The sequence below is a fragment of the Lipotes vexillifer genome, unplaced genomic scaffold (assembly GCF_000442215.2).
Source record: "Lipotes vexillifer unplaced genomic scaffold, Lipotes_vexillifer_v1.1 scaffold95, whole genome shotgun sequence".
In the NCBI taxonomy this organism is placed as follows: domain Eukaryota; kingdom Metazoa; phylum Chordata; class Mammalia; order Artiodactyla; family Lipotidae; genus Lipotes; species Lipotes vexillifer.
Window position 1 is genome coordinate 1,701,204 of NW_006791458.1, and position 25,348 is coordinate 1,726,551.

The following is a 25,348-nucleotide window of genomic DNA, read 5'->3' on the forward strand; positions in this document are numbered from 1 at the left end:
GTCCCCTGCATCGGCAGGCGGACTCTCAACCACTGCGCCACCAGGGAAGCCCAACACTGACATTTATAGAATGATTCCCTGTCGATGGATATTTACATTGCCATCTTTTTCTCTTTTTTTGTTTTTACTGCTTTAAACAACGTGACAACAGCTGTCCTTTCCTCTGCGTCTTTGCACACTGAGGTATGTCTTTGGGATTGCTTTGGTCAGAGGTGTGTGCATTTAAGATTTTGTTGGGTAGCACTGAATTGCCTTGCAGAGGTTTTGACCAACAGCTGAGCAGATCCCTTTTTTCTTAAATTGAACTTAATGTGTGGGAGCCTTTGGAAGCACGTGCTTCTCCACGAGAGCAACACACCATCAGAAGAGGAGCATTGTCCCTCCCCCATCCTGGCCCCTCATCCACTTTGAACTTCTGTCTATGCTCCCAGCAGAGAGTACATTTGCATCCTGCCTTTCTGCCTTGTCCTGTCCAGGGTGTCCAGGTGAGAAATGAGTTCCCAGACCAACTGCTTTTAAGGCTCCTTAAGCCAGAAATCAGTAGCTTCATTTCTTAGGGCAGGTACCAAAAAAGGCACTGCCTCTGGGTCTCGCGAGATTCTAGGAGAGGCCTGTCTTTCTCCTAGGAAAGTGCCTCACTCCCCCTCTCTCATCCCTGCATCCCTCCCCTCCCCTCCCCTCCCAACTTGGGTCCTCAGTAGCCTGCTTTGATGACTGAGAAGCAGCTTCTTTGACAGCAAAGTAGGGGGAAGCAGTCCTAATCCCTCCTGGATTTCCCTTCTGGACAAGGATGAAGGAAGGCACCCCAGCTCCCCCCCAAAGCTAGGAATGCTTGGGACCCCTCTGGGGCACTAATTGTAGGCAGCAGATGCAAAGGGAGCAATTTTTCCAGGTGGCCTTGTTCAGGGGTATACTTCAGACAAAGCCTAAGATTTATTTATAGGATTAAACCCAAGTCTGCGAGGAAATGTGGCTGCCCCCATGCAGGAAATAATTTAACACTCCCTGCCTCTCATGCAAGAGTGGCCATCACTCAGTTTCCTGCCTGCCATGGTTTCACATTTCAGAAACCAGGATAGGTCTTACCTTTGATGTGTGCGCTTCATATGACCATAGTTTATTATTTCCTCCAAAAAGCTGCTGCAACATCAGTGGTACATCTTCTAATCGGTGACGTTTTGGCAGTGGCCACACAGCATGGGTGGACTGAAAACAGTGGTCTGTCACGTGAGGGCCACGCTGAGCAGATCCGGGCTCGGGGCTCCAGTGTTACGGCGCAGTGAGTGAGGACACGGTGATTTTCCATTTCCTGTTCCCATCTCTGCAGACTGGCAGGCTTAGAACTATTTGGGGGGAGGGATTTTGTGTGACATGCCGGTTGGATAGCTGGCTGGGCTGGAAATTCAGAAATCACACCATTTGCCTTAGCAATTCTGGTGCCCAGACCTGTTTGGCCAAGGCCTGGGGTTTTTTGAGAGGAGGGGGAATCTTGAGCTGCATGAGTTCATTAATCATGCAGTGTTCAGGAGCCCTTGACCCTGCATGGGTAAACCAGTCAAAAAACATTTATTCCACCTCTGCGATACGCCAGATGCTGTGTTCAGCCCCGGGGAGACGGGGGTGGACAGTAGGGCTGCCTACAGGCCCTTACGTTGACGGTGGTTCATTCCACACACATGTACCTATTATGCGCTGAGCCTGGGAGACTGTAGGGCACAAAGCAGATCAAGTCCCCGTCCTAAAGAAGCAGACTTCAAGCCAAGCATGACCAGCAGGTCTCTGGGCACCTGCCAAGAACAAGCCAGTCGCCCTTCTGAGAAAATCCAAGTGTCCTTACTGTTAGGAGAACAGCCCGGCTCACACAAAGACCCGGACATTGACGTTGGGCACCCTGTCCCCTCTTCACGCTGTCTGCAGTTTGGGTGCTGGGAGCTAGGCGTTCATCTTTATTTTCTTTTTATTTACAGTAGCCTTGAACCCTCTCTGTAGTGAATATTCGTGTCTTGTAGTACCTTCTCCGCTCTTATGGCCAGAATTGCATTATACGCATTCTCCTGCTAGTGCTGAGTCTGAGAGGGCAGAGCTCAGAGTCCTTCATTAGGCACCCGTTCCCCACACCCAGAGACTGTCTTCCAGATTAGAGCCCCTCCTTGCCTTGCCTAGGAGACTCGGGCTCCACGTGGTGGGTGTTCACTCCCCTGGTCACAGCACCCTGCCCTCCACGGGACACCCACCGCCTGGTCAGCATTGGTCTCAATCGTACCAGCAAGGCACCTTTCAGTTGGTTTTAAAACCCCTTCCAAATAGATAACTAATAAGAACCTGCTGTATAGCACAGGGAACTCCACTCAATACTCTGTAATGGCCTATATGGGAAAAGAATCTAAAAAAAAAGAAGAGTGGATATGTATAACTGATTCACTTTGCTGTACACCTGAAACTAATACAACGTTGTAAATCAACTATATGGTGGTGCAGTGGTTAAGAGTCTGCCTGCTAATGTAGGGGACACAGGTTCGAGCCCTGGTCCGGGAAGACCCCCACATGTCGTGGAGCAACTAAGCCCGTGAGCCACAACTACTGAGCCTGCGCTCTAGAGCCCGCGAGCCATGACTACTGAAGCCCGCGCGCCTAGAGCCCGTGCTCCGCAACAAGAGAAGCCACCTCAATGAGAAGCCCGCACACCGCAACGAGTAGCCCCTGCTTGCCGCAGCTAGAGAAAACCTGTGCGCAGCAACGAAGACCCAACACAGCCAAAAATAAATAAGTAAGATAAATAAATAAAATAAATTTATTTTTTAAAAATGAAAATAAAAAAATAAAGATCACTGTCCTCTAAACAAAAACAAAAGCCCCTTCCAGGCCCAAAGGAAATATGCCAGCCTCTGCCCTCTCTGGGTGGTGAGATGAGATTATTTTCATGTTAGGAGTGGATTTTCAAGATGGTCTTCAAGGGGCATGCCTTGCCTTTCCCTATGTCCTAGTCTCGGACTAGGGCAGATCCACATTCAGGAACCTTCTCTGGCAGTTACTTTGCAGGTTCTGGCTTCCAGGGGCCCGTCTTCTGAGAAGTTGAAACTGCTTTTCCTCAGCAGGAGAGTGGTATTTGTTCCTTGTAGGAAATTAGAAAATAGAAAAAAATATAAAGAATAAAATAAAAACTACTTGCAAACTCACTGCATTGTTTTCTATAAGCAGAATTTGCGGGTGGAGGGCAGATCCTGGCCTCAGTGATCATGGAACGGTTAATATTTATTGTTTCTATGCCAGGCAGTGTTTTGAATTCTTTGTGTGGGTTTGCTCATTTAATCCTCAGAACAATCCTGTGAAGTAGGCACTGTTATTTTCCTCAGTTGACAGAGAATGCAACAGAGGCCCAGTAGTTGGGTAACTTGCCCATGGGCACACAGCTAGGATGGGGACCCAGGTGGCCATCACCACCCCCCAACCCTGCCTCCCGAGTCCTTGCTCTCAGCTGCTACACAAGAGCAGCATTTGTCCCACAGCAGATCACTTTTATTTATTTATTTTTATAAATTTATTTAATTTTGGCTGCATTGGGTCTTCATTGCTGTGCGCGGGCTTTTCTCTAGTTGCAGCGAGCGGGTGCTACTCTTTGTTGCAGTGCGCGGGCTTCTCATTGCGGTGGCTTCTCTTGGTGTGGAGCACGGGCTCTAGGCACGTGGGCTTCAGTAGTTGTAGCTCGTGGACTCTAGAGCTCAGGCTCAGTAGTTGTGGCGCATGGGCTTAGCTGCTCCGTGGCATGTGGGATCTTCCAGGATCAGGGCTCAAACCCGTGTCCCCTGCATTGGCAGGCAGATTCTTAACCACTGCACCACCAGGGAAGCCCCCATTTTTCTTTTGAAGAATGAGTGAATGTTAGGTGACTGAGGAGGATGCAGACAGACAAAATCATGAGCTGCTCTGAAGCTTCAACAAGCCATTGTCAGTCTCCAATCCCACTGCTTCAGATGAGGCTACCTTAGAAGGAATTTTCTCTATTTATCCTCCAAGTCACCCGCTGCTGCAGCTGCAGCAGAACATGAGTAGTAGATGGAGTAACCGACAGGCTCAGACAGTGGACAATAAACGTAGGAGCGGGAGAAACAGAAGTACAGGCTATTGTGGGCTGTGGTTAATCCATCACTGACTATAAAGAAAACGTTTGAAGCAACATCATTTCTAGAGAGGTAGTGGAGCATCAGTGAAGGGAGATGGGTCTTCCTGAGGTGGGTCAGTCAGGCTTAACTTGACTCAGTTGGAGCAAGTTGTTGAGAGGATGTTGAGAGGGAAGGCCATCCTTTGGTCTGAGTCCTGCAGGAAGCTGGGGGAGCCGTTACCTAGAGCACAGACAGCGCAGACCCCTCCATCCCTTCAGCACCGCAGCCTAGAAGAGCTCTCTCTCAGCTCTTCCTGCAGCCCGGCAGCCTGGTCAGGCCCAGTCCAGGGCAGCCCCTGGTGAGCCAGGAGTGGGCATTCTGCAAAGCAGTGACCCTCATTACAGGGGAGAGCTCTGTAATGTAACCCAGGCCCCAGATGCCAGCCGTGTACATGACAAGGGGCCACATCCCATGGCCCCTGCTTTTACAGTCAATGATATTATTTGGGTCCCTTGTAAAGAGGAGCACAAAGGAGGCTGGGCTTTGCTGGGGCCACCCTGTGAAGTCATGCCACCAGTTGCTCCATCCTGAGACGGGGAAGTCCTCGCAGCCAGAAGGGAAGCCAGTGTCTGACCCAGCTGGCCGAGTGCCACCTCTGACCTCGGAGACATTTTTACAGTTTCCTCCTGGAGAAAACAACCACCTGCAACCTCACCTCCGGTCCAAAGTTGGACTCAGGAACTGAGTCAGCCTGTCAGAAATGTGTTTTCACTCATTCGTGCATTCAGTATTTATTGAGCTCTGCTCTGTGCAGGAGACTGGAGATGCAGCCTTGCTGTGAGGAGGGGAAGGAGGGAGACCCTGTAAGGCAGGGTACGTGTGTGTGGAAGGAATCTTCAGTGACAGGGACCATAGACATTCCTTAAGGACCTTTCTTTGTGTCCTGAGGAAGGAAGGGAGCTCAACCAGGGAAGGTGGCCGAGCTTCACCTTCATGCCGGGTCTCCCTGACACCCAGGTCTGGCTGAGATTACAGGCTTGTTTCTGCAGGACGTTTCCTAACCTCCAGGTCTCTGGAGGGGCTGGAGCTCTTGGACGCAGCATGTCTGCAGCAGGATAGCATGGGGGAGACACATGCTCCCCGCTTCCCACCAGCTATGGTCTTCACATCTTCCTCCCTTCCCTGAAAACCACCACCAAAGCACTGTCTTATAGCTGGAGGGTTTTCTTGCTGTGTCCCTGGCTTTCTCTCTTTCCCACCTCAAATCCTGTTCACAAATTAAGCTGTTATTGCACCTGTGACTATGACTGCACGGTTGGTCCTGAAGCGAGCAGAGGTTTATAAAGCAGCGCACGTTCCAATGTTTGTTGAGCGCCGGGCCCTGTTCTGAGCACGCCGCGCCCTGTTCTGAGCACACCGAGCCCTGTTCTGAGCACACCGAGCCCTTGTGTCATCCTCACCACCATTCTGTCTCCTTCTGTTTCTCCCATTGCACCGGCCCCAGAGGTTGAGACTTGCCCCAGACCACACAGCCAGTGAGTGGCTGAGCCTCTGGAGAACCCAGGGTGACCCTCGGCATCGTGCTTGCTCTGCCTCTCCGTGCTGCATCGCAAAGTCAAACAGCTTTTCGGAGGGTGCCGTCCCCAGAGTAGTTTCCTGGCTTCTCCATCAGATTCCTCAAAATCTGTCTCCCCTGGTTCCTCGGAAAGACACTTGTCTGCTGGACATATGAGCATGCCCCTTTGGGGACGAGTAGGAAGCAAGCTTCTGGCCTCAATAACTACAAAAAGCCAAAGAGCTTTTTTTAAAAAAAAAAATTGAAGCATCGTTGATTTACAGTGTTGTGTTCATTACTGCTTTACAGCGAAGTGAATCAGTTTTATATATATATATATATATATATATATATATATATATATATATGTATATATACATTTTTTCACACATAAAATAACCAAATGAAAGGTGTAGGATCATGCCTACTGAAAAAAGCCATTGGTAACTCATTTTATATTATCTTTCTGTGTCCTGTTTGAGATAGTCAATTAGATGCAATGTCAGCAGAGCCTCTTGCTTGGGAATCCGAGAAGTTTTAAAATAATTTTCTTAGGAGCATGAAACTATCAACCATAGAAGGCCATAAAAGTCTGAGAAGGCCATATGGATGGCAATCACCAGTCTGTTCTCTATGTTAGTGATTTTGTTTCTGTTTCATAGTTAAGTTCATTTGTGTCTTATTTTAGATTCCACATATAAGTGATATCCTATGGTATTTGTCTTTCTCTTTCTGACTTACTTCACTTAGCGTGATAATCTCTAGGTCCATCCATGTAGCGGCAAACGGCATTATTTCAGTCTTTTTTATGGTTGAGTAGTATTCCACTGTGTATATGTACTATATCTTCTTTATCCATTCCTCTGTCAATGGACATTTCTGTTGTTTCCATGTCTTGGCTATTGTAAGTAGTGCTGCAGTGAACATTGAGGTGCATGTGTCCTTTTGGACCATGTTTTTCTCTGGATATATGCCCAGGAGTGGAATTGCTGGATCATATGGTAGCTCTATTTTTAGTTTTCTGAGGAACCTCCATACTGTTTTCCACAGTGGCTGCACCAACTTACATTCCCACCAACAGTGTAGGAGGGCTCCCTTTTCTCCACGCCCTCTAGGGGAGGCTGCTCTTTATTACAGAAAAGCATCCCTGTTGGAGATGTACTCTTCAACTTCAGTTCTGCCATTGGAAATAAAAACTGAGTCTTGGGCTTCCCTGGTGGCGCGGTGGTTGAGAGTCCGCCTGCCGATGCAGGGGACACGGGTTCTTGCCCCGGTCCAGGAAGATCCCACATGCCATGGAGCGGCTGGGCCCGTGAGCCATGGCCGCTGAGCCTGCGTGTCTGGGGCCTGTGCTCCGCAACGGAAGAGGCCACGACAGTGAGAGGCCCACATACCGCAAAAAAAAAAAACCAAAAAAAAAACTGAGTCTTGTTGATCATACAGATCTTTAGTGGAAAGGCTCTGGAATAAATAGGAGGATTGATGAAGATGAGTATTTGTAGAGAACATGGGGGTTAGATGGGGAGGCTGCAGCTTACCTGACACCCCCATCCATGGGAATTCCTGCGCCCAGGTAGATAAACTCACGATGGAGACTTTCTGGAATTGCAGGGATCTTCGTGATTGTATCTGAGATTTCCTGCTTGTGGTATAGAAAGCTCTGGACTTTGGAGCCATTTATGTATTTGTTTCAAAAAAAACCTATTAAGTATTGAATTTGTGCTGGCTGCTGTGCTAGGTGAAGGGGATCTATAATGTTCTCCAAGACAGATGTGGTCCCCATCCTCATGGAATAAGTAGCCAGCCAGACTTTTCATTTTGCTCTCGCCCTTCACAGCTGGGTGATTGGGGGCAACTCACTTAAGCTTTCTGAGCTTCTGATTCCATGTGGAAAACACTCCCAGCCCCTGGGGTTGTTCCCAGAATGCACCGAGTTCACTTGTCAAGGGCATAACAAGCGTGGTCCATGGAGGCTGCCCCTCCCTCAGGACTGCCTGTATTGCTTGATGCCTGCTGTGCTGTGCATGGAGCCTGAGATGCAGAGGGGAACCAAGTGTGAAACTCCCTGCCCTCTGGGGCTCACATCCTAGTGTGTGGATTCCCTGCTTCTTGCTAACCAACTGGGACACCTGGGAAACTCCCACCCCTGTAGGGAAGACCCATCCGGGAAAGGCCTTGGACCCCACACTGCCCTCGGCCTCCCTCTCTGTGAACCTTGGAACCACCAGCAGGAGGGTGGAATTCAAGGTCACAATCCAGGGGAAGGAAGCTGGGGCCACTCTAGCATCCTCTCTGGGGGTCCCTCACAGCCCAGCCAGTGGAATTGGTGGAGCTGGGAGAGCCTTTGGTTGGACTTATTTCCACCCCTTTTTCAGAGCGTGTAAGAAAATGTCTGTAGTGTCAGCTGCCAACTCTAGTTCATCTCTACCCAACTAATAGGACTTTAGAAGAAAGATCAGAGGTCCGGGGTGCAAGGAATAAATAACAATGTTCAGTAAATAATAGCAGCATCTGCTACCATTTATGGAGCGCTTCTTATGCCCTGGGTCCTGTGCCAGTCACGTACGTACTATCTCCTTAAGCCCTCCTGACCACCCTTTGGGGTGTGGGTTTCCAAGTGATTGCCCAAAGTCATACAGGTCATAACAGGAGTAAGGATGGAGAACTAGAACTTGAGCCTGAACTCAAAGTCCTTGGAGGGAAATGGGGAGCATTCTTGCCTGTTTCCAGTCAGGACCTCCCCCAGAATCCGGGTTCACCCTGGTTAACAGGATATGCTCAGCCCTTATTAAATATCCTCAGGACTAGCTGTAAATAAAGCTGGCCCGTTCTGCCCCACCTAATGGCCACTGCTCTCCACTTCGATGAAGGAAGAACTGAAGAATGAAGATTAGTATCAGAAAGGTCTCCACTCAGCCTGGCCCAGCCTGGGGACTAAAGGGCCCAGTGCTTTCTCTCCCAAGTACTGGTGAAAAGCCCTTTCCACCAGGGCTTTCTCTTTCCTCTTGGGTCCTCAGCTCCTCTACTGCCCAGCTCTTTTCTACAGTCAGCTCAGAAGATGTCAGGTCCACCTGGAGGGCCAGGCAGCCACTGGGGTGGCTCTTTACCCTCTGACCTGCCTCCCTCCCTTCCCTTTATCATCAGCAGCATAGAGTAGGGCAGGGAGCTGCGGGAAGGGAGAGGGTAGCCATGGGGTCTCAATTCCTCATCAAATTTTGTTTCTCTTTCTCAGATGAAGGGCGGGGGGGAGGACTTCAAATAGGAGAGAGGCCTTTCTTCAGAAGGGGCAACTTTGACTGTTTTTAAAGGCATTGTACTTCTTTAGCAAAGAAGAATAGTTTTAATAGCTATTGCATTAAAACCTGGTTCTCTTTAGCCAGGGAACTTTGGCCTCATGTCTGAGCCTAGGTTTACCTCCTGAATGGGCAGCAGGTAATCCTGAATGAGTCTATAAATGGGCATCTTGCCAGGCATGAAGGACTGTTGGGGGGATTAACTGGGACCTGTCTAGTAGAGAGTGGGCAGCGCTGGGCCTGGCCTTGAGAAACGGGCAACACTGGCTTTTTATAGACTCCCATTCTGTGCTGTTTATGTTTTTATTTAAGAATTTTTCTAAAGTCAGTGTAAATGTGGATGAGTGTTAGAGTCGCATAATGCATTCATGGGGCTTCATTATAACATTTTCTCTGTTTTTTTGGTATTTTTAACTTTTTCCAAAATAAAGAGTTTGGCTTTTGCTTTGTTTTGTTTTTTAAGCAATTAAAAATACTGCTTCTCTTGACCCTACTTCAGAAAAGTCAGGAATCTGTTTGGTCTGTTTTAAGGCTTGATTGTCAGGACAGTAGGCAGAAGAAGAAAGAGCCAGTCTTTAGTCAATACATAGAGACAGAAAGTAGAAAGGTGGTTATCAGGGGTTGGTGGAGGGAAACAGGGAGTTGTTTAATGGGTATAGAGTTTCAGTTTTGCAAGATGAAAAGAGTTCTAGAGATTGGTTACACAACAGTGTGAATGTACTTAATGCTACTGAACAGTACAGTTAAAAACGGTTAAAATGGTACATTTTCTGTTATGTGCATTTTACTATAATTTCTTTAAATGCCATTTAAAAAGAGAGAGAGAAATCTCAAAAAAAAAGCCAGTGTGTGAGTGTCACTCCTGAGGCTTGCTGGCTTACAGTGTCTGGCCACTGTGGCCTAGTCTGTGGTTAAGAGTTTAGATCACTTGGTGGCCTCACGGTCATCAGTCCACTAACTAACTCTGTGACCTGCCAAGTGTGGCTCAGGCTCTCTTTGCACCAGCCCCTGGGAGTGTGGGAGCAATCAGTCAGCTGGTGTGCAGAGCATCCTCAGAGGTGTTGTTTGTATGTTTCACCACTGCCACCAACACTAAGGGCTCATGTGCATGTGGCTGGCCTCCCAGATTCAGGGTGAGTGCTCTGATAGGCTTAGGATTTTTTTTCTTAACCTTATTATGTTAACAGTGCTCCCGCTGTTCAAATTTGGGACAGTGTGAATATCCAAAAAGAAAAATGTAGATGAAATGGTAGAATTGTTAAAAATTCTTTTTTTCAACCCCAGTGTAATAATTTATCAGGAAAGGATCCCCCATGGATGCCAGACCATTGAGTTAAAGGCTGTTGGGAAACAGGATATTCACTTATTCGTGAGGTGTCACCTCACAGATGACTTATTAATTTCACAGGAGAATGGTACCTTTAAAGTGGAGAGATCTGGTGTCAGCACCTTAACCAAGTGATCAAATGTAGCATCGCTATTGCTGGGACAAACTGATGTTGTATAATTCCTGATGTGATCTGTTAAGAGGGACAAAACGTCACCTCTGTAGTTTTCTTGCTCAAACCGTTTGATCATGAGGAAACAATCAGGGAATCCAGAATATGGGACATTGTACAACTTGCCTGGATTCATCCAAAGAGTCCATGTCATGAAAAACAAACAAAGAATGGGACCAAAGAGATGTAACAGACACCATGTGTAGCCTTTTGGATCTGGATCAAAAAAACAAAGGTTATAAAGGCATTTTGGGGACCCTTGGGGAAAGTCAAATATGGATTGAATGTTAGAAAACGTTAACTACATCAATACTGATGTTCTTGCAATTGCTAATAACATTATGATTAGGTAGGAAAATGACCTCAGGGATGGATGCTGAAATATCCAGGGGTGGCATGTCATGCCTGCAACTTAATTAAAAAATGGTCCAGTAAAACCAATATTTATATAACACACACACACACACACACACACACACACACACACGGCAATTGTGTGGCTCCGTGTCAGCTGTTGGTGAATCTGGGGAAGGGTCATCGGGGTTCATTATTCAGGTCTTTCTTCTTTCCTGTGGATTTGAAACTTTTCCAAATAAAAAGTACATCAAACAAGTTGAAGACAGTCTGTGGCTGTTGTCTGACTTGGAAAGACTCGGACTTCTGTACCCCACCCCTCCTGGGGGACCTGCCTAAAGACTCCCAGGCATCTATTGTCTGTGCCATTTGTCAATAGGGAGCAAGCAGCTGAGTGGCGGTGCTCGGTGGTGGCGGGCTGGGGACAAAGGGCTGCTCGGCTCACGGTCATGGGAGGAGGGGAGGAAACGTCTGCCGGGCACATGCAACACCAGGAAACTCATAAAATCTTTGCTGGCTGTGAAATGTGTTGTTCGCTAAGAGCAGGGGCTGCAAGGTCACTCCTAGGTGTGGAGCTGAGTGCTTGCATGAGCTTTTTCTCTGAGCCTCTGGGGCTCTGAACAGAACCTACCTGGGAGGATCTGTTGTGTGTCCAGCACAAAGCCTGGTGCCCAGCCCCAGCATGGGAGCTCTGTCCATTTCTGTGTGCTGGGTACTTCTTACAGCACTTTGCATCCTGCATAGCTATGCTTTCTCCGTGTGTGGCGGATTCCTAGAAAAGAAATGAACAGCCTGTGGAGTTTAGTGCTTTTAAGTCCAGGGTCTACTTGTCGAGGATTCAGACCCAGCTCTGTCCTGCTCTGCAGTGCGGTGGGTCCCCATGTAGCCTCCCCAGTGTGGGGAGCAGAGAGAGCAGATGAATCAGATTCCTCAGTAATCCATGGCCCCTTCCATTTGAGGGTGATCCCTTTTGGGCCTGGTGGCTGCGGAAAAGGCAGAACTCTGAAAGGTTTGAAAAGCACTTAGGGCAGGGAGAAATTAATCTGATTGAGCACATCTGCCGTCGGAATAGATTGCTGGCTGCCAGCAAGACCGTGGAAGGGTCTTGGTGCCACCGCTGGCAGGATGCAGTAGCGATGCTACATTTGATCGCTTGGTTAAGGTGCTGACACCAGATCTCTCCATTTTAAAGGTCCCAGATGCAAAGGTTTCTGCCAGAGCGGTGACCCTCTGCCACCCTCTGCTCTGGGAAGAAAAGAGCTCTAGCTATTGAGTGCCTGCGAACAGCATTGGCTCAGGTCAGCCCAAGGTTCAGGGAAACCTTGACAATTTTGCAAGAAAAATTCTATTTTCTTTCTTTTTAATTTGCATAAAGAATAAGTGAATTGTTGGAGAGAAAAATAGCAGATACAGATAATCAGAGATCATCGGAGAACAATTCAAATGGCCTACAATTCAGCTATCCAGAAAGAACCATTCATTCTCTCAACAAATAGGCATTGGGCATCTACTGTGTGCCGGGGACTGTGCTGGCACCTCGGGGCACACCTTCGAATATGTGGGACATGGTTCCTATCCTTCTGGGCCTCACACTTGTTAATGACCTATTAATTGTCAGGTGCTGGCCACTGATAACTACTATTTGAGATGAAACAATCTGAGTGTGAGAAGTGCGTTGATGACACCGAGCGGCCTCTGAACTGAGCTCTGGAGGACACATGATAAGGGGGTGAGGGGATGAGCACGCCCACTGGAGGAGGGGCCAGATTCCAAGTGTGTCTGGATCCAGTGCTTGGGGAGGGCGAGGGGCCCTGAGTCTGCGGAAGGCAGCAAGGCCTGGTCAGCAGGGTTCCCCCTACCCAGGATTTCAGCGTTCAAGAGCCTCTTCCCCTTGGGCAAGGGGCAGCACTGTCCTCATCTTTTCCTGCCTGAGTTGCCCTGGTACAAGGCAAGGGAGTAAGGTGTGTGCTCCGCCGGCGGGGCCGTGGATGGGGCTCTGGGAGGAGATGAGTCTGGGTTGCTTTGCTGTAAGCCGCTTCGGGACCGGTCAGCATCGTCTCTGCTCCTCCGTGGCAAGCACTAGAGCTTCACGTCATCATCTCTGCCCACCCAGTGGGCTGTTGCCTGGCTCCCTGAGAAGAAGGATGCAGCCTTCTCAGAGCCAGTGTCTCATTTCTCAGTGACGTCTTTTGAGGCCTTAGTGAGGAATGTGTTGTATCTGCTGCAGGGCCGCCTGCCTGAAGTGGTTACTTCCTTATCTCTCCGCGAGCCTGAGCGTCTGCTGAGAACTGGGTCAGGGGGCGCTGGCAGTTGAGCACAGGTGTGTGGATGATTTGTTGGCTGTTCCCCTCATCGGCACAGATGTGTGCTTGGAGCTCAACTTGGTCGCCCACTGCCTCTTCCGACACCTGCTCCCGCAGCTGTTCTGCAGCCAGTGAGGTTAGGCTTGGAGGCCAAGGTGACCAGACCGAGGCCACCACCATCCGATGTGGGCATCGGGCAGCACGTGGGGACCATGGTTAGGGAAGGTTTCCAGGGGGCAGTGGCTTCGAGGTGAAGGACAGGGTGAGCTTGGCGGAGTGAAGAGGGGATGGGCAAGGGTGCTCTGGGCAGAGGGGCTGTGCGGACAAAGGCTCGTAGGCAAGGAGGGCACGGTGCCTGCAGAGAACTTCCGTGGCCGAGGCTACAGCCAGGTGTGCGTGGTTCCCCCGAGTGAGGGTGTGGTGGCTGCACGCCCCCTACCTGCAGAGCCCTCCACAGCAGAGGCTGCCACTAGGGCCTTCCACAACTGATGACTGCCAGGGGGACATTGCTATGGAAATCCTCGGTTCCTTGACCCTTGAGTGGGATAACCCCAGGCTTGTGTTTTATTTCTGTTTGTTCGTATCTAGCGTCATGCGGATTTATTTCCTGCAGATTATTTCCAGGACCTTCCAGTATGAGGTCATTGTTCCTTCAGTACTTCCAGAGCTGTGTGACATGTCTGTCTGCGGGGTTTTGCATCTTTTTGCCACTGTGCATGGATATGAATGTATTCCAGTTGTCTGTTCCTGCAAAACAAATCACCCCAAAACTAACTGATTTAAAACAACAACGATGTGGGTCGCTTGGTGGTTCCTGTGCTGGTATTACCTGGACTCCTTCATACAGTTGCTGGAGGATCCGCTGGCCTGGAAGGTCCGGGGTGGCGTCATTTACGTGTGTGAGAGTCGGTGCTGGCTGGGCGGTTGCCTGGGCATCTTGGTTCTCCTCCTTGTGGCCTCTTCACCTCCAACAGGCTAGACTTGATTCCTTGCACAGAGGTCTGGGAATGGCTCTCCAGGTGGAGCAAAGGCAGAAGATGCAAGGCCTCTTAAAGCCTCGCTTTGGAAGTTACATGACGCCACTTTTTTTGTCTTCCAGTTTTATTGAGATACAGTTGGCGGACTGCATTAGTTTAAGGTGTACAGTGGTTTGATATATGCATATATTGTGAAATGATCACCACCATAAGTTAACATCCATAATCTCACATAGTTAGACTTTTTTTTCTTGCAATGAGAACTTTCCAGACCTACCCTTTTAGGAACTTTCAGATATACAGTATGGTTAAGTATAGTCAGTATGCCCAACGTTGCATCCCCAGGACTAATTTATAACTGGACGTTTGTCCCTTCTGACTATCTTCACATCCCCCACCCCCTTTGGCAACCACCAATCTGCTCTCTGTATCTGAGTTTGTTTTTTTAAGATTCCACATGTAAGAGATATCATAACATTATTTGTCTTTCTCTGACTCTCTCATTATTCACTTAACATAATGCCCTCAAGGTCCATCCATGTTGTCCCAAATGGCAGGATTTCTTTCTTTTTATGGCTGAATAATATCCCATTGTATATAAATACCATATTTTCTTTATCCATTCATCTGAAAGGGGACACTTAGGTTGTCTTGGCTGTTGTGAATAATGCTGCAGTGAGCATAGGGGTGCAGAAACCTCTTCAAGATCAAGTGCCCTTTTGGCTTTTGTCCCTTTCCTGTCTTCTCCTACTTACAGATCTTTCCTAGGCTCACATCCCAAGCAAACTGTGTCTGGGGGAATCCAAACTAAGAACCCATTGACAGAGTTTAAACTCAGTATTGAAGATACTGGGGAGCCACTGAAGGACTTTTCCACGTCTGGAGGGACAGGACCAGATTTGCAAGGTCACCGTGACAATGGCCCCCTGACCAGTCCTGAGGCTGAATTAGCGAGGACCAGATGGGAGGGCCACCTTACTCCCCAGGCCCTTGCTGCTGTTGCTGACTGCTGTCGATCACCTTCTGTGATCCTCATTGCTGGTCTGAACATTTGGTGTGAGGTTTCCCATTGAATCTAACAAAAGCTTTAGGATGTGTAAGTTCCATTTTACATGTGAGAGAACTGAGGCACAGAGAGGGTGAGACACCTTTCCATGACCACACAGCACAGCTGGAAGTGATGGCCTGGGGATTCGAGCCCAGGTGTGACAGATCTGGAATGTGTGCCTCTGGGCTTGCTCTTCTCCCTGCCAGCACCGTCCAGGTACTTTAAGGTGGGCTTTTACAGCAAGTGTTGTCCCTCTGCTTCTCCCTCAGGTAAGTTCGAGGATAGGGAAGACCATGTCCCCAAGCTGGAACAGATAAACAGCACGAGGATCCTGAGCAGCCAGAACTTCTCCCTTACCAAGAAGGAGCTGTTGAGCACAGAGCTGCTGCTGCTGGAGGCCTTTGGCTGGAACCTCTGCCTGCCCACGCCCGCCCACTTCCTCGACTACTACCTCCTGGCCTCCGTCAGCCAGAAGGACCACCACTGCCACAGCTGGCCCACCACCTGCCCCCGCAAGACCAAAGAGTGCCTCAAGGAGTACGCCCACTACTTCCTAGAGGTCACCCTGCAAGGTGGGGCTGATGTCAGGGCCTGTCCGCCCTTCCCCCCCCACGTGGGGGCCGGGGTCAGGGGCCCTGAGAGACCTGTCCCAGGGAGTCCTTGCTGATGGGGGCCCATCCACCCAAATCACCAGATCACTCCACTTGGCAGGGATCAGCAGAGAAGGAGCGACTATTCAACCCTGTGTTAGCAGTAACGTGTAAAAGAAGTAGCAGCTTGTATGCAGGCAGCTGGTAGCCTGTCTATTTACTGATCACCTGGTAGTTTTTGTTTTGTTTTGTTTTTTTAGCGGTACGCGGGCCTCTCACTGTTGTGGCCTCTCCCGTTGCAGAGCACAGGCTCCGGACGCGCAGGCTTAGCGGCCATGGCTCACGGGTTCAGCCGCTCCGCGGCATGTGGGATCTTCCCGGACCGGGGCACGAACCCGCGTCCCCTGCATCGGCAGGCGGACTCTTAACCACTGCGCCACCAGGGAAGCCCTGGTAGTTTTTTATACACTAATCTGCAACACAATGCAAATCCACAAGTAGGTCACTCCGGAAGAGCTATCATCATACAGGCAGGGTGGGAGAGAGGATTATGTTTACATCTGCTTTAGCAATAAACTTTTACCCTGTTTGGGGAATTTTATTTGAAGTGTCTAAAGATCTAGGTATTAAGTACAATACTAGGTCAGAAATACTGTTGATACAACCACCTGATAACCCACTGCAAACCAAATATCAATAATATCAGTAACAACATCAACAATTGTGATATCGAGTATTAAATGAGCACTTACTATGTACCAGGCACCTTATTTTAGTGCTCTGCATGCATTGTCTCATTTGAACCTCACAACGACTTCACATGAAAATCATTTGTGCTATTCTCATTTTACAAATCAGTTTCCTTAGTTGTTACTCAAGACGTGAAGTAACTTACCCAAGGCCATTGCTGGAATTTGAACCTGGGGAGTCTGACTCTGACTGTGTCTGTGACCGTACCACCCTGCCTAATTCATACTTTAACAGGCAAATGTTGAAATCATTGAAAGTCATAATCAGTTTAAGACAGTATAATAATGCGCTGATAACTGACTGTTCTTCATGAGAATTGTGGGAATTTCAACGGTTTGCCTTTGCATATAAGTAGTCCCAGCTTTGCCATGTTGCCAGATATCAAAGTAGGACGTTAAGATTTCTCAGATCATTTCCCAGTGTGTACATGTACCAGAACATCATGCTGTACACTGTAAATATGTACAGGTTTTATTTGTCAATTATACGTCAGTAAAGCTGGGGTGGGGGTGGGGGGAGGATTCCCCAGTAAACATAAGTCAAGTTCCAATTTTAGTTAAGAATATCAAACACTTGCAGGCATTCATTCATTCCTTCGTTCTTTCAACAGATTGTTAGTGAGTGCCTACTGAGGGCCAGGCTTTGTTACTAAGTAGCCTTCAGTCATAACCTCAAAAAGAAGCCTTTGAAACAGTGACTGCGCCACAGGGAAGCCCTGGTAGTTTTTTATACACTAATCTGCAACACAATGCAAATCCACAAGTAGGTCACTCCGGAAGAGCTATCATCATACAGGCAGGGTGGGAGAGAGGATTATGTTTACATCTGCTTTAGCAATAAACTTTTACCCTGTTTGGGGAATTTTATTTGAAGTGTCTAAAGATCTAGGTATTAAGTACAATACTAGGTCAGAAATACTGTTGATACAACCACCTGATAACCCACTGCAAACCAAATATCAATAATATCAGTAACAACATCAACAATTGTGATATCGAGTATTAAATGAGCACTTACTATGTACCAGGCACCTTATTTTAGTGCTCTGCATGCATTGTCTCATTTGAACCTCACAACGACTTCACATGAAAATCATTTGTGCTATTCTCATTTTACAAATCAGTTTCCTTAGTTGTTACTCAAGACGTGAAGTAACTTACCCAAGGCCATTGCTGGAATTTGAACCTGGGGAGTCTGACTCTGACTGTGTCTGTGACCGTACCACCCTGCCTAATTCATACTTTAACAGGCAAATGTTGAAATCATTGAAAGTCATAATCAGTTTAAGACAGTATAATAATGCGCTGATAACTGACTGTTCTTCATGAGAATTGTGGGAATTTCAACGGTTTGCCTTTGCATATAAGTAGTCCCAGCTTTGCCATGTTGCCAGATATCAAAGTAGGACGTTAAGATTTCTCAGATCATTTCCCAGTGTGTACATGTACCAGAACATCATGCTGTACACTGTAAATATGTACAGGTTTTATTTGTCAATTATACGTCAGTAAAGCTGGGGTGGGGGTGGGGGGAGGATTCCCCAGTAAACATAAGTCAAGTTCCAATTTTAGTTAAGAATATCAAACACTTGCAGGCATTCATTCATTCCTTCGTTCTTTCAACAGATTGTTAGTGAGTGCCTACTGAGGGCCAGGCTTTGTTACTAAGTAGCCTTCAGTCATAACCTCAAAAAGAAGCCTTTGAAACAGTGTGTCGGTCACCCCTAACAGCCAAAGGAAGGAACAGGTGTTTGGCAGTTCTGTTTGTAGCCCGTCAGCAAGCCCACTGCAGCCCCTAGAAGCCAGGGATGGTATTTTGAAAACTGCTGCTCTAGGCTGACATAAGAAATCCCAGACTGAGAGAGCCAAGGTGTTTTAAGATTCAAGAATGGAAATTCATGCTGTTTTAATTTTTCATCGTGTGTGTGTGTGTTTGCGGGAGCAGTGAACAACCTTGGACCTAATCATTTGTCTGCCGGGGAGCACAAGGCAGGACTCCAGGACCAGGCTTTCTGATGCTGACTCTTTCTCTGTGGTTCTCTTTCAGATCATATTTTCTACAAATTCCAGCCTTCTGTGGTGGCCGCAGCCTGCGTTGGGGCCTCTAGGATTTGCCTTCAGCTTTCTCCCTACTGGACCAGAGACCTGCAGAGGATCTCAAACTACTCCCTGGAACATCTCAGCACATGCATCGAAATCCTGCTGGTGTAAGTTGCCCTCCTGATCCTTTGTGTTTCGGAAATACCAAAGTTCCACTTGCTCGTAAGACCCACTTCAGGCAATTTCCTGGAGGCTTATGGTGGGCTGATGGCTCACGGAAAGTGGGCCGTGGTGACTCCTGACAGAATTGGGATTCGGGGAGTTGGTCCTTCCTGTTTTGAGTAGCTTTGGGCTTGCAATTTTTAGGTCAGGAGTGCAGCAGCAGAAGGGCTCTGTGCACATCTTTCTGAGTGTCTTGGGCTCTTTGACCCAGTGTATCAGTCAGTCTTCTGGGTGATTATATTGAGACACTCTCATTATGAGCTGCTTTTCTCAGACATGGCCACAAAGCTGACTCTTAGCCAGCTAAGCCCAGAGTGGCTTCACGTAAGAGGCCACAGCCTCCTTGCAAGGGTCCTTGGGAATCTTGGGGAGGAAGTGTTCAGTGTTTCAGAGAGGATGCTTAAAGGCATCTTAGACAGAACACCCTGAAACTGATATCGGAAGCAAAAGAGCTCAGTAGTGACTGCAGGGAGGAGGGCAGAGAGGACAGAAAGCCCTCGCCTGGCTGCACCTGGTCTCTTCCACCCAACAGCTGTTGGCATCTCCTGGATGCTGGCCCCGCTGACCACAGGGCCAGCCCCTGAAGAGCCACCTCTCAGCCTCCTGGTGTAGCTGCCTTTGTCCCATTCCTCTGGACTCAGTCCTGCTCCCTAGCCCTTATTTTAGAATCTTTGCCTTCTAGAAGGTGCCCAAAGCTGGAGAACATGGTCTAGCCTGAGTGAGGATGGGTGCCCCTGGATACTGAGCCACCAGCCCTGCCTCTTCCCCAAGGCTGTCCCTCTGGGGTAGCCCCCTGCTCAGACCTGCTGCAGCCTCCACTTGTTCCTTTCTTACCGAAGCCTCTAATTGATTTGTTTTCCCAAAAAGATTTACTACAGGAAGCTTTTTTTTTTTTTTTTGAGGTGGCAAAAGACCTGTTCCATCCCCCTTTTCAGGTGGAGACACTTGGGTTCCTGGGGGCAACCTGCTTGAAATCTGCTAGCTTAGCCAGGGATGGAGCTGGCTGGAAGTGCTTTGAAGGCAGAGGTTGTGCTCACCTAAGCACCGGCAGCTCTGCCCTCTCAGGGCAGGCGCTGTGCCCAGTGTGGGGATGCAGCAATGGGCAAAAGCAGATGGGTCGAAGCTCGAACTCTGCACGAAGGACCAGGTAGTGACCGGAAGTTATCATCTGCGGTGTTGACCGCCAAGGTGGGGCAGTGCAGAGGGGCTGCGGGGACAGCTAGGCTAGTCTTGAGGGGTCAGAAGAGGGTTTTTGTAGGAAGCAGATCCAAGCTGAGATCTGAGGCCTGAGTTTAGTCAGAGAACAGCTGAGGCAATGCTTCAGGCAGTGAGCCCAGGCTGGGAGAGGCCCAGCAGTCACAGCACATGGGTCTCCTGGCATCCCCCTCAGCAAGGCAGGTGTCTGGTGCTGGAGCCTCTGACCTCCCAAGTCTCACCCAAGTCCTTTCCTTTCAGAGCTTATGACAACATCCTCAAGGATGCCGTCGCGGTCAAGAGCCAGGCCCTGGCGATGGTGCCCGGCACACCCCCAGCTCCTACCCAGGTGCTGTTCCAGCCACCCGCCTACCCCAGCCTCGGCCAGCCGACAGCGATGGCCCTGGCCCAGTTCCAGACCCCCGTGCAGGACCTGTGCGTGGCCTATCGGGACTCGCTGCAGGCCCACCACTCGGGGACCCTGCTCTCAGGGGACAGCGGCTCATCCCTCCATGCCCTGTACCCCACCCTCCAGCCCCTGGACGTGTGTCCCGTGCCACTGCCCACGTCCCTCAGCATGCACATGGCTATTGCAGCTGAGTCCAGACACTGCCTCGCCGCCACCTACGGGAGCAGCTACTTCAGCGGGAGCCACGCGTTTCCTGCGGGCTGTTTCGACAGATAGGGAACCTTTAGCCACGCAGGGAGGCCTTGGAGATCTGGGCAGAGGAAGAGGATGCTGACGGAGGGAGCTCAGCCCAGTGAGGCGCCTGGGAGGCCGTGCCCGCAGACCCTCAGGACCCTTGAACAGAGGGTGCATGCTCTTTTTAAATAAAACTGACCTGGGGCAAAACAGGCAGTGACATACCTCACCCAAGAGCATTGCTCTGGAAAACGTCTTCCAAGTGTGGCTGGGATGCAGGGGGATGGCTCGGTGGCCAACCCCTGGAGAGGGGCCCAGCGGGTCGAGAAAGACCTGGGAAGAGGCCAGGAGACTGGGGACTGGATGCAGACCAGCAGTTCATGAGCACGTCCAGGTTTTAGCATCAAAGACTCCTTTATTCTTTGCCGATGGCAGCTACACCACTGAAAAGGGGGCAGCCTGATGTGTCTCCAGACCCCCGGTAGATGCTATCTGGGGTGCTTTTCTTTCCCTGGCTCCATCCACAGGGGCCTGTGTGTGTGTTCATGCCCGAGCGTCTGTCTGCTTTCCGAGGCACAGTGGGCAGCTGTCTTGTTGCTTTGTTGTGGAACCTAAAACCCTCTTCAGCCTTTTAGATATCTCACATGCTGCTGCTTCCCAAAGTGACCTAGCTTTCTGTTCAGTAAGATGTCTTGTTTACATGCTGTATCAGGGATTTTGTGATACTTGAAAAGTCCTTAGGAGAAAAATGATGGTGATTGCCACACTGCCTGTCCCACGCAAGGGCTGTAGATTTTTAACCCGGCTTGGGGCAGACCTGTGTTTAACCACAGAGCTCCCTTTGCAAAAGCGTATAGTTGGGGAGAACCACTTTCCAGGCTCTCGGTTCCGGAAGATTCCACGTCTTGGATGCTCTGTTCACCTGTAGAACTTCGATAACCACCCAGAGGAGAAAGCTTGTTGAAAAGTAGACAAAGATTTAAACCCAGCAATACTCACGTCCTTCCACCGCATGCATCTCCTGCTTGAGGCTAAACCCAGCCTCAGTCTCAAGTTTGGCTCAGAGCAGAGGCTCATAATGTGGGATTGTATGCCTGATGCCAACTGGCTTTGGGGATTTGGGGGCGTGCAGGGTCTGTTACACGACAGACAGGATGGATCAGAAGCCAGTATTTGGGTCTCTGCAGTGAGAGGGCTCTCAGGAAGACTCTTGGAAGCATGTGCAATATGTTTTTATTCTGACTCACGGCTTGTGCTCAGCGTGTTTTATTTTTTGGTTGGTTTAGGGTCAGAGGTCCCATTATTCACCCCCTAGGACTGGGAGGTGCAGAGAACCACGAAGGCGGTTTTTGGTTGATTTTTTTTTTTTTTTTTTTGGAAGAACCCATCTTAGTTTTCTTGACTTGGTTGCCAGTCCAGGAGACTGGCAGGGGGGCTGCCAGGAGTCGGATCTGAAGGCGGTTTTCAGAGCAGATGGGATCCTCAGCGTGGAAGCTGAGTAAAGAGCCTGGACGTGGGCGGTGCAGGGCCGCTTTGTCACACTAGCATAGAAGAGTGCACATTTGTTGTTTTCTCTTTTTCTTTTGCCAACCTCCTTCTATTTATGTGCAACTGGTTTGGATTCCAAGTTATTGTGTTTGTCTTTTCTGGGGCTGGGCGCTTGGGAGGGTCTGTCCGTCCGTGTCGTCGTCACCCCCCCAGTAGAACCTCACAGCCAGCCCAGCCCCTAAAAAAAGTGGTCCCGCAATAAACACATCACCTGCTCGTGGCCTCTCTGGGTTCTCTTCCTGGCCTTCTCTCAGCCAGCCCTCCCTCCCTCTCCCACGTCAGCCTCCGGGGTTGGGCATCCACACTGGTGCCAAGAGGTTGTGGGCTTGGGTGACAGCAAGACGGGCTCCTGCCCTCAGAGCTGGAGCTGGGCCTCCCTGGGACACGGGCTGGGCAGTGGGAGTGAGTGAGGCTTGACATCCCAGCTCTGAATCGGGTGGGGTTCTCCAGAAAAACAGAACCCATTATGGAGGTAGTGAGAGTGATTTAGTTTAAGGAAATCGGCTAAACATCGCAAATGCCTGGATTAGGGTCAGGGTTAAGGTTCCACTTCCTCATACCCTCTGGGTTCAAAGTCCATCTCTCCAAAGCCATCTATTCTGTCATCTGAATGCTCCCCTCTCTTAATCCCTTATATCAGTGATTCTCAGCAGGGCTCATTTGTGCCCTCCAGGGGACTTTTGGCAATGTCTGGACATATTTTTGGTCGTCACAGTTGGGAGAGGGACATGGTTGGCATTCAGCGGGCAGAAGCCAGGGATGCTGCCCAACATCCTACAATGCACAGGACAGCCCCCACGCTAAAGAATGGACTGGCCCCAGATGACCGCCGTGCCATGGTTGAAAAACCTCAGCCCACATGGTCACCTTCCAAAGAGGTCTCTGTCATTCCCCAGGCCTCTTTCCTTACCCCTTTTGTTTTCATCATAGCTGTTAAATCATCTGGAACGATCTTGTTAGTTTGTTTACTGGGTTTGTTGGCTGTGCCCTAAACCGCCTGCAGCCAATAGAATACATAGATACCTGGTGATTGTGACACTAATCACCCAGCTGACGTTTATTAAGCGTTTGCTGTTTATAAAGCACTCTGCTAAGGAATTTGCTCATACTATTTCCTATAATCATCCTTGTAACCCTACAAGGCAGATCAGAAAACAGATCAGAAAACAGGGCCACAGAGAAGTTCTTACAGATCAGAAAACAGGGCCACAGAGAAGTTCTTTGCCTAAAGACAGTGTGGTGAAGGAAGGAGGCACAATTCAAACCCAGGCAGCCTGGAGCTGCCCCGCCGCCCTGAGATGCCTCAGTTGATTTTGAATAAGTGCAAGGCTGCAGCTGGCCGTCCTGCTCACCTGGTGAAGAAGACATGACAAAATAATGGATATGGCTTCGCAAAAGAGTGGCCAGGCATTCGTGCTGCTGACTGACGGGGTCAAGGGGATTCTCAGAGTGCTCAGCAGCAGACAAAAGTACAGAAACAGCTTTTGCACAGCTGCCACAGGCTAACGTGATTTACAGCTCCATCTGCCTGCCCCCAACAGGCTCTGATGTGGGAGGGGTTCCCCCAGCCCCATCTGTGAAGGTGAAGATCTGGGACCAGGCTTGGGGCTTCCCCAGAGCATCCCCTGGGAGGGACCCCACCTCTGGGCTGCCTCTGGTAATCCCTGGCACCAAGTTCCTGGGAAAGAATCTTACCAATCTCATTAACCTCATTCTCTGTTCCTCAGGGAAGCCATTTGTGACGAATTTCAGCAGAAAGGCCATAGCGTTTGGCAGGCGTCTCAAATCCAAAGGCCCATCAGGACCAGGCAGGTAACATAGTGAGTGAATCAGCTGGATGTCTGAGACAGTGCGAGGTGATGGGGACTGATGAAGCCAGTGTGTCCCCTGTAGGGGGTGTGGCTTCTGTTCAGCTCTGGCTAATTACAACCTTTCAGGGATATAAGCCTTATGTTGCCACAACTTCAGATTTTCAGAGAAACTGGATATCTGCACTTGCCAAGAAATCTAATTTTTCGTGATTTAAAAAAATTTTTTTTTAAATTGCAACGCAATAGAAGACCAATAAAACACACTGCAGGTTAAGGTGGTTCTTAGGCTGGAAGATTGCAGCTTCTAGTGTACGGACAAGAACGTTAGCCCGAGAGGTGGAAGGTGCGAGTCTGTCTGCTCTTAGCTAGATGACCTTGAGGAAGGCCGCTTCTCCACTCTGAACTCGTCTTCTCATTTGTAAGGTGAGAAAGCTGTCAGCCTGGGCTGCACTTCAGGTTTATGATAAGAAAGCACGGAATATGTGGCATCATTATTCAGCAGTGAGTTCTGTGACAAATATTGTAGATGAGTGGGCCTCTCCCTTTTGAGGAGGGGCCCAGATGAGCCCCAGAGCTTCACCGCCCCCCATCCCAGCTCTAGCTTTAAAGGAGGAAGAACTCAAGTGGTCAGCCATCTGCTGGCCCAGCTCGGACAATTGTTTCAGGCCCTGCCCTTACCAGAGCCACAGCAGGCAGTATATACTGGAGTCAGGCCTTCTGCTACTCCCTAGCTGTGTGGATGAGGGCCGGTCAGTCCCCTGTTCTAGATCTCAGTTTTTTCATCTGCAAAATGGGAGGGTTGGGACTGGAATGGTCTCCAAGGTCACACCTGGCTGGGGAGCACTTCAGAACAGTGACATCTCCCTGGTCTTTGTACCCAAAGTGTCCTGTTCTGCAGGTCTGCAGTGGGGCCTGGGCTATCCTTTTAATAGGACGCCCAGGAGATGCACATGCACAGCCAGGTTTGGCCACATGTGTCTGCTCTAGAAGCTCTGACCTAGTGTGTTCCCAGTCACACCAGTAGAACCTCCAAGAAGGGCCCTGTTTAGTGAGCACTTACTGTGTTCCATGCCCTGTACTTGACGCTTTCCTCATGGTCTCTTATTCCCCCTGCTCTTCTTTTGTCCTCACGACAACATCATTATCACCATTTTCCAGGTGAGGATACTGAGGTTCAGAGAGGCCCAAGGTCTCACCATGGGCAGGTGGTGTGGACTCAGTTTTGCACTTAGATATGCCGGACTGAGGAGGCTTGTGGCCTCCGCATTGCCGCCCCCCCCCCCCCCCCCCCCCCCCTGCCTCTCCCACTCCCTTTCTCCCTCCTCCTTCGTTTCCCTCTCTCTCTCTCTCTCTCTCTCCCATTTTTTGGGGGAATTATTTTGAGGCAAATCTCAGACACCATGTCATTTCAGTTCTATATAC

The 25,348-nt window shown here is 49.5% G+C and overlaps 1 protein-coding gene across 1 annotated transcript in view; it reads left to right on the forward strand.

Moving 5' to 3' along the window:
* The window catches only part of CCNJL (cyclin J like), a 54,344-nt gene extending 33,735 nt beyond the window's left edge, over positions 1-20,609 (forward strand). Inside the window, exons 3-6 of the mRNA XM_007464418.1 lie at positions 13,222-13,289; positions 15,399-15,701; positions 18,516-18,675; positions 20,186-20,609. Coding sequence (XP_007464480.1) covers positions 13,222-13,289; positions 15,399-15,701; positions 18,516-18,675; positions 20,186-20,609 — 955 coding nt within the window. The remainder of the gene's footprint in view (positions 1-13,221; positions 13,290-15,398; positions 15,702-18,515; positions 18,676-20,185) is intronic.
* Positions 20,610-25,348: the final 4,739 nt, after the last annotated feature.